This window comes from Anguilla anguilla, chromosome 14, assembly GCF_013347855.1.
Source record: "Anguilla anguilla isolate fAngAng1 chromosome 14, fAngAng1.pri, whole genome shotgun sequence".
Lineage (NCBI taxonomy): Eukaryota > Metazoa > Chordata > Actinopteri > Anguilliformes > Anguillidae > Anguilla > Anguilla anguilla.
In genome coordinates, this window is record NC_049214.1 from 40,887,102 (window position 1) to 40,901,516 (window position 14,415).

Consider the following 14,415-nt stretch of genomic DNA (forward strand, 5'->3'; position numbering starts at 1 on the left):
AGATCATGAAATAAATTAGTATAAATGGATTGACAAACGAAAAGTTTCAAACGACTGTGGTGATTGACAATGGCTGAGTTGGCTCTGGTTGATTTACCTGAGCTTAGTTGTGTCTATTTTGATTAAGGCTTAGCACAATCAGAGATGACATTTATGCCTGCTGATTACAGATAATTATTACATCAGCGTTCACCATCGGAGATGGAAACTGGCAGAAATGGGTTATGTCAAGATCACAAAATTTAAAAAAAAGGTAAGACTTTTTCTCATGATCATGATGTGAAAAAACAAGCTTGTTACTGTTTCTTGAGATCAGATAATTATTTTGTGGTCACAAGAAAACAAAATAAAAAAATGTATCCAAATCTCCAGCCTTAGGTAAAGGCCGTTCAGGTGTAGGTGGATTATTATTATTTTTTATACCTCTTTATAATTGCAAAATGTGAGTAGAAATTATTTACGGTCATATATTTCAAGAAATGGAAGTAGTGTTATTAGCTTGCGGTGTTGTCAACTAGGTAGCTACAGAAGACAGGAAGCTATCGGCTGAAGTCATGGCTGCTTGTCATGAAAATCGATTAGCCTGTTCTTTTTGGCTGGACCGCAACAGCAGGGCCAGCCTACAAATACGAATGTCTGTGACTGAGTGACTGAGTGAAGTTGCACCATTGGTCGGCCGGATCTCATGCGTCATAATAACCAAATAAACAAGCGAGTACAGCATTTTCTCCTCGTCCTCAGGCAGAGTGACAAACAGGGCAGAGGATAGGATTATGTTACCGGAGAACAAGAAAAAAGGTAGATTTAACTAGCTAACGTTAAGTTAGATTTTAGAGTTTAAATAAACATTCGCAATGTATTCTCTATGGATGTTCATGGCCAACTAATTCTTATTAATATTAATAATATATCGTGAAATAATGTTCCAGCTAACGTTAGCCAGGTAACGTAAACAGAATTGCATATGACATAGGCAAAATATCGCCTAACAGCCTACTTATTTAGAAAAAAATGTCCTTGTTATCCTCCAGTGATTATTTTTTCAGTACTTTCGCGATTTTTTTCAATGCCGGAAAATAAGTCAGAGGTGGCCCAGCGCTAGCTTTTGGTTGCTAAGGGGACCTGTATCGACCACCCCATATAAATGAATGTATCGGCACGTCCAGGAATCCGTACATATTCACATATTCCCAAGTCGCAGGATGCAAAATAGCCATTAGGAAAGCTGTGCCATTGGGTTTAGTGGGTCGCAATGAGATAATTCCAAGCGTGTTACTTGTCTTAAAGTTGATATAGTAAATAAGGCTGTATTAATATAACTAAATGTATATGTATGAAGTTGATTTTTTAAATCAGTTTATTATGTGTATTTTTACAGGACTTACATTTTAATAGTAACAATGTCCAGTTCTCTCTAATAAATTACGAAGTAAATACACTAGCGGTTCAGGTGGTTGATACACGTTCCGCCCCTCAGGTGGTCGATAATGTGCTGTCGCTCTAACGTTACTTTCGCTAGAGAGGGGCTCAACGTTCTTAGCTATGCCCCGAAGTTTTGAAGGGAAAGAAATGCCTTCTAGTTCTAAAATATGTAACGTTAGTGGTGGCTACTACAATATTTTTATGTTCTTACTGGTTGTCAATAAATATGTTCTAATGTTTGTTTTGCAGTCAAGTGCCATTTTATTTCATATTTTTAAATGACCTATTGATATTCACTCCGACTCCGGCGACACGCGCGCACCACCCAGGTACAACAAAACCCTTTCCCCCGCTGCTGAAAAACATCCCAGAGGAAACACTGTTTCCAGCCATATACTAGGTTTTAACCTGGTCTTGTTTTGTAAACAACACAAAACGAAGGATGAGTGTAACATTATTTGGTCAGCATCACCTTGCATGACACAGACATGTCATTCACAACTTTTTTACATTATGGAATCCATTTTATTCCATGCTATCCTCATACAGGGACCGGTGAGATGAGTTCATGAAACACAGAACACAGAATGTATGGCTGTACCTTTGAGAAGGTACTTATCCTGCATTGCTTCAGTATGTATATTTACACTGGCTGCCTGTTAATTTTGTGACTGGTTTAAATGGCCCAGCGGTTCAGTATTGATCTCTGACTGATGACCTCCGGTCTGCAGTAGCTGGCCTGCAGTAGTTTCAAAGGTGAAGTGCACAAAGTCTCCGTCTGTTTTTATGTAACTAATCTGGAAAGTGTTTGTTTTCTCTTGATTTCTGAGGATATCTTTAAACATTGATAGCACTCCATCTTCCATGCATCTATGTGGGTGGAAAGCTGACGGGAAACTTTCCAAAGCAGGCAGACAAAATTATTTGGGTCGAGTTGTGTACTTTTGAAATAGCTTGATTTTTAAACACTTTAGTTATTTTGTAAACAGATAATTTAATAAATTGAGGAATTTGGGCATTTATTTGGGCATTGACATTATTTGCAACTTTTTTTTTTTACATAAGTTTAAATCACTCCTGCTTAGTTTTATAGAAAACACTTTTTTACACTTAAGTTTTGAACTTTACAAATTTACAGTGGAGAGCATGTGCTAGTTAATTGTGTAGATAAGTATTGATATGTAAATATTAGAATTTATACAGATTGGATGTTAGATTGTAAAGGTATGGTGAAATAAAGGATTAAGGTGTGTTTCAGGCTCTAGGTGGCCTTTGGAGCAAGGCATGATGGGAAGGCAGCCACTGGCTCAGTGCCTCTGGAATATCACCTTGGTCCGCCCTCCCCTGGGGTGCTCAGCAGCCCTCTCTGTGGAGGCTTGCTAAAGCAAACAGAGAGCAGCCAGTGGGGCTTTTGTCTGCCTGGACAGGGGCTGAAATGGCCTTGTTCTCTGGCAAGCCCCCCCCCCCCCCCCCCGTTTGCACATGCCTGCTGTTCACAGGCATAATACCATGGGAACAGAGTGTGAGCAAGCTTAGAAACTGGTGCACCCCCTCCCCCACTGGGGGACAAGAGCACACCCCCTCCCTCACCCGGGGGAGAATAGCACACACCCCTCCCCCACCCGGGGGAGAATAGCACACACCCCCTCCCCCACCCGGGGGAGAATAGCACACACCCCTCCCCCATCCGGGGGAGAATAGCACACACCCCTCCCCCACCCGGGGGAGAATAGCACACACCCCTCCCCCACCCGGGGGAGAAGAGCACACCCCCTCCCTCACCCGGGGGAGAATAGCACACACCCCTCCCCCACCCGGGGGAGAAGAGCACACCCCCTCCCTCACCCGGGGGAGAATAGCACACACCCCTCCCCCACCCGGGGGAGAAGAGCACACCCCCTCCCTCACCCGGGGGAGAATAGCACACACCCCCTCCCCCACCCGGGGGAGAATAGCATACACCCCTCCCCCACCCGGGGGAGAATAGCACACACCCCCTCCTCCACCCAGGGGAGAATAGCACACACCCCTCCCCCATCCGGGGGAGAATAGCACACACCCCTCCCCCACCCAGGAGAGAATAGCACACACTCCCTCCCCCATCCGGGGGAGAATAGCACACACCCCTCCCCCACCCGGGGGAGAATAGCACACACCCCCTCCCCCACCTGGGGGAGAATAGCACACACCCCTCCCCCACCCAAGGGAGAATAGCACACCTGCTCCCCCACCCGGGGCAGAGCTAAACTGTTTAAACTGTGGCTATATTATACTCAAAAGGATTCAAACAATGAAACGTGCTTGTTATGTTAAAGAAGGTAGAATACCGGTTCTGGGTCCTGTTTCGCATATGTGGCCAACTCAGTTAACTCGATTAGTTTGTTGACATTTTGGAATAAACTCAGGATTTTCGGTTTCCCAAAGCCAGTTCACAATTTAGCCTGACTTGTTACCGGGGCAACGGAGTCTTAAGCCTCTGCAGGTTTAAGCAAGTTAGCTGGAGAACAGGGACGTGGCCTATGAGCCACACGGTGAAATCGCACACACACCAACAGCAGAAAGGAACGCAAGGTTCTTGTCGATGAATGAGCCATGACTGAGAGAAGAGCATTCAGAAGGGAGCATTTGGAGCTGGACGTGATCCTTCACGGCACTCTTTATGAGCACTGCTGATTTAATCATGAGGGATTTATTTACCTCCAGCAATTAATAGGTGTGCACATTGCCAACTTGGAGCGAAGCACGAGCCCTAACAGTATTGGGCTCCACTTTCTCACACCTGCACATTTTTATATGCTGTTGGCGATGCTGAAAATATAATAGACTTTATTAGTTCATTTATTTCATACATAAAATGCAATGCAAGGTGCTTCACATTTGAGAACATGAATAAAAGCAAAATAAAACTTAACAGGATACAAGATTACACAATATACAGTAAAATGAGGAAATTAAAACAAGACAGATACAAAAATTAATTAATTAATAAAATGGGAAATATTACAGAAATGAAAATATAGGGCCGAAACCACCGTAGCTATAAAAATCCATCAGAAAAGTGTAGCTTGCATTCAAAAGGCAGATCAGTGTGTTCATATTTCCTCCAAGGCTGAGCGATGCAAAGGAGAGTTTCTATGCAGTCTCGGTATAGGAGAGTTTCTGTGCAGTCTCGGTGCTGTGTAGGTTTGCGGCATGCTGCCCCACCACGCCGTAACTCTGCATACCTGCCATCCCAATGTATCGTTTGAACTGGTTGCAGTGTCATCAAAAAAATAAAACTGTTTTATTTTACCTTTTCAGTTCTCTCAGCATATTTTCACCAGGCAGATATTTCTACCTGTTTCATTTGAGGGAAGGATTTTTTTTTTAAGTTGATCAAAAACAATAGGGTTCTAGGCTTTGCTGGTGGACCACAAGCAATATTATTATTATTATTATTATTATTATTATTATTATTATTATTATTAAGGTTGCTTCTGGTTACACCAGGTTGCTTCTGCAGTATTTAACTAGGGTGTTGATTTTGAATTCCTGATCTTCAGGAAACAAAAAAACAGCTGCACTACTGTACACATACTGCTGTACAATGCTCTACTGTGCACTGCTGTACTGTACACTGCTGTGCACTGCTGTACTGTACACTACTGTACACTGCTGTACACTGCTCTGCTGTGCACTGCTGTACTGTACACTACTGTACACTGCTGTACTGTACACTACTGTACACTGCTGTACACTGCTCTGCTGTGCACTGCTGTACTGTACACTACTGTACACTGCTGTGCACTGCCCTACTGTACACTGCTGTACACTGCTCTACTGTACACTGCTGTACAATGCTCTGCTGTACACTGCTGTACTGTACACTACTGTACACTGCTGTGCACTGCTCTACTGTACACTGCTGTGCACTGCTCTACTGTACACTGCGGTACACTGCTCTACTGTACACTGCTGTGCACTGCTCTACTGTACATTGCTGTACTGTACATTGCTCTGCTGTACACTGCTCTGCTGTACACTGCTGTACACTGCTCTGCTGTACACGGCTTTACTGTACACTGCTGTACACTGCTGTACTGTACACTGCTGTACACTGCTCTGCTGTGCACTGCTCTACTGTACACTGCTGTACACTGCTCTGCTGTACACTGCTGTACACTGCTCTGCTGTACACTGCTGTACACTGCTCTACTGTACGCTGCTCTGCTGTACACTGCTGTACACTGCTCTACTGTACACTGCTGCACACTGCTGTACACTGCTCTACTGTACACTGCTGTACACTGCTGTACACTGCTCTACTGTACACAGCTTTACAGTACACTGCTGTACACTGCTCTGCTGTACACTGTTCTACTGTACACTGCTGTACACTGCTCTACTGTATACTGCTGTACACTGCTCTACTGTACACTGCTGTACACTGCTCTGCTGTACACTGCTGTACACTGCTCTGTTGTACACTGCTGTACACTCCTCTACTCTATACTGCTGTACACTGCTCTGTTGTACATGGCTTTACTGTACACTGCTCTGCTGTACACTGCTCTACTGTACACTGATGTACACTGCTCTGCTGTACACTGCTGTACACCGCTCTACTCTACACTGCTGTACACTGCTCTGCTGTACACTGCTCTACTGTACACTGCTCTACTGTACTCTGCTGTACACTGCTCTGCTGTGCACTGCTGTACTGTACACTACTGTACACTGCTGTACACTGCTATACTGTACACTGCTGTACACTGCTCTGCTGTGCACTACTGTACACTGTTCTGCTGTGCACTGCTCTACTGTACACTGCTGTACACTGCTCTACTGTACACTGCTCTGCTGTACACTGCTTTACTGTACACTGCTGTACACTGCTGTACTGTACACTACTGTACACTGCTGTGCACTGCTGTACTGTACACTACTGTACACTGCTCTACTGTACACTGCTGTACACTGCTCTGCTGTGCACTGCTCTACTGTACACTGCTGTACACTGTTCTGCTGTGCACTGCTCTACTGTACACTGCTGTACACTGCTCTACTGTACACTGCTGTACAATGCTCTGCTGTACACTGCTCTACTGTACACTGATGTACTGTACACTGCTTTACTCTACACTGCTGTACACTGCTGTACACTGCTCTACTGTACACTTCTGTACAATGCTCTGCTGTACATTGCTGTACACTGCTCTACTGTACACTTATGTACTGTACACTGCTTTACTCTACACTGCTGTACACTTCTGTACTGTCCACTGCTGTACACTGCTCTGCTGTACACTGCTTTACTGTACACTGCTGTACACTGCTCTACTGTACACTGCTGTACACTGCTCTGCTGTACACTGCTGTACACTGCTCTACTGTACACTGCTGTACACTGCTCTGCTGTACACTGTTGTACACTGCTGTACACTGCTCTTCTGAACACTGCCCCGCTGTGTACTCTCACTATAGCATAATGTCAGTATGGCCATTGTCTGATCCAGGATCAAAGTTTGTGTTCTGGATGGATATCGATATGGTCTTCCTGATCTTTCAGGATACAGCCGGTGCTCTGCTCTACTCATAGCTTTCTATTATTATCTAGATATCTGCCAACATACAATCATTGCTACATGTTATCATATTCAACCAATCATATGCACGTGTCACACATTTTTTAAACTGACAGTCAGACCTCTCCAGCGTGGCTCCTTGCATGCTTCCCTTGCTGCTGCTCAGAGAATTACACTCACCCTCGCCCACCCCAGCTTGCACCTGGGGGGGGGGGGGGGGGTTGATTGTTCTCCTGTTTAATAGGGGAGGTGTACCATTCTCCCTGTTTGACAGGTTAGTGCAATCTGGTGCTTGCACCAAGCAAAATAATGACATTGCATATTCATTAATATATGTAATATAAATACGTACGTTGTCCTTACTGAAATGCAGTTTTTTTACATGTGATTTTTTTCCTAAAAGGCACAATCTAGGTTAAGAATGAAAGGTGATCATGCCTTTGCTGTAAAAGCCATGAGACCCTGGAAGAGCATTAGAGCTTCTGATTCAGTGGGCTCTTTTAAATCCTTTCCTGGACTCATTTTTATCAATCTGAAGTGTATGTGAGAGTGTATGATCTGTATTTCATTTCTGTTTTACTGGTTTTTACCTATTTTCACTACTCTCTAAGTGTAAGTGTTTCCTCTAAATGCAGAGGCATCTTTCTGGATACTATCCTCCCTCGCTTGGATAGGAATGGGGTGCGGCCTCCTATTGGACAGAGAACACGGCTAAGCAAAGGGGACATTGCACAGGCCCACAAGCTCTACAACTGTTCAAGTAAGGCCTACTCACACTACAAACACTAACTACACACACTACAAACAATAACTACACCCACTACAATCAATAACTACACACACTACAAACACTAACTACACACTCTGCTAACACTAACTACACACTGTACTAACGCTAACTACTCACACTACAAATGCTAATTACTCACACTACAGACACAAACACACACTATAAACACTAACTATAAACACTACAAACACTAACAACACACACTAAAAAGACTAACTACACCCACTACAAACACTAACTACTCACACTACAAATGCTAACGACTTACACTACAAACACTAACAACACACACTACAAAGACTAACTACACCCACTACAAACACTAACTACTCACACTACAAATGCTAACTACTTACACTACAAACACTAACTACTCACACTACAAACACTAACTACACATACAATAAACACTAATTGCACACACTAAAAAACATTAACTACACACACTACAATATAAGCATGTAGCTACTTAACATGAGCAAAACTTCTAATTGATTGATGTACAGTATGTCTCTGTAAAAGCCTGTCGGTGGTTAATTTCCATCAAAACGTTTTATTTATCAGTCTGTAAAAAACCTGAGCCATTTAAAGTATGTCAGAAAACCCTGAATCTGCTCCATTTACTTGTTGCTATAGCTGTAAACCCTTGTAGCTGTTGTGGTTTTTTCAATAAGCAGTTGCTGCCAACCAGCCATGTGTCCCAGCCCATAGGCTTATACATTTACATTGAGGCTCTTTGTGGCTCTGAGACTGTATATATATTCTTCAAATAACTGAGCATCCACTGCTGACCCAGTGGCGTTCCCTGGGTTACACTTTCTGGGGTGGAGGGCAGGAAGTATCTTGAGAGACAGAATGTTATGTGCCCTTTACACCAGCACACAACCACAGGATTTGTGGGACATGGCTTTGGCGAATTAACTGCAAATCCAGTCCTGCTCTACCGGGGGAATGCTTGGTATGAAGGAGTTCTTTTTAACCCTACTGTTCTGTTTACCTTGGGTCTAATATACCCAGGACAATATTGGGATTTTAAAGCAATGTAGAAATAAGCTTTATGCAAAAACTCAATACATTACCTTTATCTCAATTTCAAACACTTCTCGTGCTTTGGTAGGGTGTGGTGGTGAGCTTTGGTAGGGTGTGGTGGTCTGCTTTGGTTCGGTGTGGTGTTGTGCTTTGGTAGGGTGTGCTGCTGTGCTTTGGTAGGGTGTGGTGTTGTGGTTTGGTAGGGTATGCTGCTGTGCTTTGGTAGGGTGTGGTGTTGTGCTTTGGTAGGGTGTGGTGGTCTGCTTTGGTTCGGTGTGGTGTTGTGCTTTGGTAGGGTGTGCTGCTGTGCTTTGGTGGGGTGTGGTGTTGTGGTTTGGTAGGGTATGCTGCTGTGTTTTGGTAGGGTGTGGTGTTGTGCTTTAGTAGGGTGTGGTGGTCTGCTTTGGTTCGTGTGGTGGTGAGCTTTGGTAGGGTGTGCTGCTGTGCTTTGGTGGGGTGTGCTGCTGTGCTTTGGTGGGGTGTGGTGTTGTGGTTTGGTAGGGTGTGGTGTTGTGCTTTGGTAGGGTGTGGTGGTCTGCTTTGGTTCGGTGTGGTGGTGAGCATGGGTAGGGTGTGGTGGCCTGCTTTGGTGGGGTGTGGTGTTGTGGTTTGGTGGGGTGTGGTGTTGTGCTTTGGTTCGGTGTGGTGGTGAGCTTTGGTAGGGTGTGGTGGCCTGCTTTGGTAGGGTGTGGTCATGGCCATTGAGGTCACCGAGGTCAGGGCCGAGGTATTTTTTCCGTTGGTGTATTTAATAAAAGTCGTGAAATTGTCTAAAAATAACTTGGTGCGGCAAAGATATTGCACAACGCCAAGATAGCCGACTTGCTCATCTGATTACCGTCATTGCTTGTGTGTGTGCGTGTGGTGAAGTGGATGATCTTGTCTTTACAACAAAATCTTTACTCAACACAGTGGTTCTTTGATCAACAACTGAAGGAAAGCCGACAGGCAACCACTGCATCCATGTGAAGCATGATGTAGGGTGCGTTCGCAAATAAGCTTGCGGCAGAGCGCACTCCATAACATTACTGGGCTGTTCGTAAATTCTGAGCGCTGTTGGAATGTTATTCAGAGCACCGCCCTCTCGGAGTGTCCAGAGCGTACTCTGGGCACCTTGTATCAGGAGACGGAGCAGCAGAGCGCAGATCTATAGTCTCTAAACCTAAAGTTAGACGTTTGATAGGCTAGCTCACGAAATTTAATATAATGTTAAATTGTTTAGCTAACTAGCTGCAATTGTCACAAATGGGATATTTCCAACTTACGTTAGTCAAGCTGTATTACCATCATCATCCTCACTGCCCACAATTTCTTGCACAAGAGGCGCTACATTGTTTTCAATCATTAATATTGATAATCTTTTTATTTCGTCCATTTTTATCAGCCAGTTTAGGTCAACTGAGTTTTCCCGTTCATAAATTTGTATATGAATAGAACGCTCTATTTCTTAAAAACATAGCCCTCTCATTTTTGAATTGAGCATCAGATTGCATTGAACTGCTTGTAGTTCAATGTCATTCATCTAGACGTCATCTGACGAATAGCTCCTGTGCGGTCGCGCCACGTTAAACATATATATATATTTTTATTTGCATTGCTAATATTTCATTTAGAATAGCCTACGTAACGTCAGCTCATTTCATTTCACTGTAGGATAATAACCTTATACATCCGGGCCGCTAAATGGCGCTTTCTGCCTGTGATCAATGGGAATTATGTTTCATGCTTGGATTTCAGAATAAATCCAGCATCGAATTGTAATGCACACTAATAACTTGCTGTGGTTTTTGTCGTATATTTTTCTATCATACTACAGGTTGGTAAATACTAGTGTACATAATATAATCATTAGATTTTGAAAGGTAAAGATATATAGTGTCTTGTCGTTGAACTTAAGTATCATTTTACATGAAAAGGTGTTAACGTGCCAGCCAAATCCAATTGTTTACGATGCTATTCAAATTCAAACCCTGTGTTTACTTTCTTCACTGAGACAGAGAAGAAAATGAAAAGCCTCAAACAATCAAAGCCCAGCTTTGGGAAGGGAAGAGATACAGGACAAGATGAGGGGACTGAGAGAAAGTAGCCAGCCAGGCTACTCAGAGAAATCAAAAAAATGTCCCCTAGCGGGCTCGGATTTTGGACCTCGGTATTTCTAAAACCCTGGGTACGGCCATGGGTGTGGTGTTGTGCTTTGGTAGGGTGTGGTGATCTGCTTTGGTAGGGTATGATGGTGTGTTCTGGTAGAGTGTGGTGGTGTGCTTTGGTAGGGTGTGGTTTTGTGCTCTGGTAGGGTGTGCTTTGGTTGGGTATAGCGTTGTGCATTTGTAGGGTGTGGTGGTGTGCTTTGGTTGGGTATGGTGTTATGCTTTGGTAGGGTGTGGTGGTGTGCTTTGGTAGGGTGTGGTGGCCTGCTTTGGTAGGGTGTGGTGGTCTGCTTTGCGTTTTACATCTTGTGTTCTGGTAGAGTGTGGCGACAGCCTGCAGGACAGCAGTGGAAACTTCTCCTCGCCTGGGTTCCCCAACGGATACTCCGCCTACATGCACTGTGTCTGGAGGATTTCGGTGACGCCTGGGGAAAAGGTAGGCAGGCCACCCCTAAAGCACTGAAGAAGACCTGCTTCTTCGGCGAAGGCCATTATGCAGAGGGACAACCAATCAGGGCAGGGTTGTGGGGGAGCTGCATGAAAAGGTGCATGAAAATTTAACTCAGAAGGTATTTGGTGTAACTACGAATCAAAAGAAACTGTAGGCTATAAGAAAACATACTGTTTAACATTTTCCTAATTACCTAGCAGTAATGTGCTAATCCCTATTATTTGAGAGAGTAGGTACCCATGTAGGTACAGTGCCTTTGGAAAGTATTCAGACCCCTTCACTTTTTCCACATTTTGTTACATTACAGACTTATTCTAAAATTGATTAAATTCATTTTTATTATCATCAATCTACACACAATACCCCATAATGACAACGTAAAAATACGTTTTTAGAAATCTCACCTTTACATAAGTATTCAGGCCCTTTGCTATAAGAGATAGACTATGGCACTCAGGTTTCAGCTCAGGTGCATTCTGTTTCCATTGATCATGTATGAGATGTTTCTAAAACTTGATTGGAGTCCACCTGTGGTAAATTCAATTGATTGGACATTATTTGGAAAGGCACACAACTGTCTTTATAAGATCCCACAGTTAACAGTGCATGTCAGAGCAGAAAACCAATCCATGAAGTCGAGGAATTGTCTGTAGACCTCCGAGACAGGATTCTGCCAAGGTACAGATCTGGGGAAGGGTACAAGAACATTTCTTCAGCATTGCAGGTCCCAAAGAACACAGTGGCCTCATTCTTAAATGGAAGAAGTTTGGAACCTCCAGGACTCTTCCTAGAGCTGGCCACCCGGCCAAACTCAGCAATCGGGGGAGAAGGGTCTTAGTCAGGGAGGTGACCAAGAACCCAATGGCCACTCTGACAGAGCTCCAGAGTTCCTCTGTGGAGATGTGAGTATCCTCCAGAAGGACAACCCTCTCTGCAGCACTCCACCAATCAGGCCTTTATGGTAGAGTGGCCAGACATAAGCCACTCCTCAGGAAAAGGCACATGACAACCCGCTTGAAGTTTGTCAAAAAGCACATAAAGGACTCTCAGACTATGAGAAACAAGATTCTCAGGTCAGATGAAACCGAGATTGAACTCTTTAGCCACAATGCCAAGCATCACATCTGGAGGAAACCAGGCAATTCTCATCACCTGGCCAATACCATCACTATGGTGAAGCATGGTGGTGGCAGCATCATGATGGTGGGGATGCTTTTCAGCGGCAGGAACTGGGAGACTAGTCAGAATCGAGGGAAAGATCAACAGAACAAAGCACAGACAAATCCTTGATGAAAACCTGCGCCAGAGTGCTCAGGAAGGTTCACCTTCCAACAGGACAACGACCCTAAGCACACAGCCAAGACAACGCAGGAGTGGCTTCGGGACAAGTCTGTGAATGTCCTTGAGTGGCCCAGCCAAAGCCCGGACTTGAACTTGTTCAAACATCTCTGGAGAAACCTGAAAATAGTTGTGCAGCAATGCTCCCCATCCAACCTGACAGAGCTTGAGAGAATCTGCAGAGAAGAATGGGAGAAATACCCTAAATACAGGTGTGCCAAGCTTGTAGCGACATAGCCTTTTGGAGGAGTGTTCTCTGGTCAGATGAAACAAAAATTGAACTGTTTGACCATAATGATCAGCACTATGTATGGAGGAAAAAGGTTGAGGCTTTTAATCCGAAGAACACCATCCCAACCGTGAAGCATGGGGATGGCAGCATCAGGTTGTGGGGTGTTTTGCTGGAATGGGGACTGGTGCACTTCAGAAAATATATGGCATCATGAGGAAGGAGGATTATCTACACTGAACAAAAATATAAATGCAACACATTTGCATTTTATTGAGTTCAAAGGTAATAAACGTAAATCAGTCAACTGAAATAGATTCATTAAGCACTTATCTATTGGTTTCATGTGATTGGGGTTACAGATATGCATTTGTTAGTCACAGATACCCCAAAAAAGACCATACCATGAAAAGAACAGAATACCAATCAGTATCTTGTGTGACCACCATTTGCCACATGCAACGCAACACATCTCCTTCGCATTGAATTGATCAAATTGTTGATTGTAGCCTGTGGAATACTGTCCCACTCCTCTTCAATAGATGTACGAAGTTGTTGGATATTAGTGGGAACTGGAACACGCTGTCATATGCGCCGGTCCAGAGCATCCCAAACATGCTCAATGGGTGACATGTCTGGTGAGTTTGCAGGCCATGGAAGAAATGGGACATTTTCAGCTTCAAGGAACTGTGTACAGATCCTTGCAACATGGGTCCGTGCATCATCATGCTGAAACATGAAGTCATGGCAGTGGATGAATAGCACAGCAATGGGCCTCAGGATCTCATCACAATGTCTCTGTGCATTCAAATTGCCATGGATAAAATGCACTTGAGTTCTCTGCCCATAGGATATGCCTGCCCATACGAACACCCCACCACCACCATGGGCCACTCTGTTCACAACGTTGACATCAACAAACCACTTACCCACCCAGTGCCATACACGCTGCCTGCCATCTGCCCTGTAGAGCTGAAACCGTGATTCATCAGTGAAGAGGACCGTTCTCCAGCATGCCAGTGGCCTTCGAAGGTAAGCTCTTTCTCACTCACGTCGATTGTGACACCAAACTGTAGACAAATCAAGACCCCAGTGAGGACGTTGAGCATGCAAATGAACTTCCTTGAGGCGATTTCTGACAGTTTGTGCAGAAATTCTATTGTTGTGTAAACCAACTGTTTCATCAGCTGTCCATGTGGCTGGCCTCAGACGATCCCGCAGGTGAAGAAATCGGATGTGGTGGCCCTGGGATGGCATGGTTACACGTAGTCTATTGTTGTGAGGCCTGTTGGACAAACTTCCAAAATCTCTGAAACGACACTAGAGGCGGCTTATGGTGGAGAAATGAACACCCATTACTCTGGAAACAGCTCTACAGGACATTCCTGAAGTCAGCATGCCATTTGCATGATCTCTTAACTTTTGATGCATCTGTGACATCTTGT

General features: G+C 44.3%; 1 protein-coding gene across 4 annotated transcripts in view; it reads left to right on the forward strand.

Moving 5' to 3' along the window:
• Nucleotides 1-14,415, forward strand: part of LOC118213089 (bone morphogenetic protein 1-like) — a 64,623-nt gene that overhangs the window by 23,238 nt on the left and 26,970 nt on the right. For all 4 annotated transcript variants that reach the window (XM_035391753.1, XM_035391754.1, XM_035391755.1 and 1 more), the window contains 2 exons: nt 7,622-7,746; nt 11,273-11,388. In XM_035391753.1, the coding sequence (XP_035247644.1) occupies nt 7,622-7,746; nt 11,273-11,388 (241 nt within the window). The remainder of the gene's footprint in view (nt 1-7,621; nt 7,747-11,272; nt 11,389-14,415) is intronic.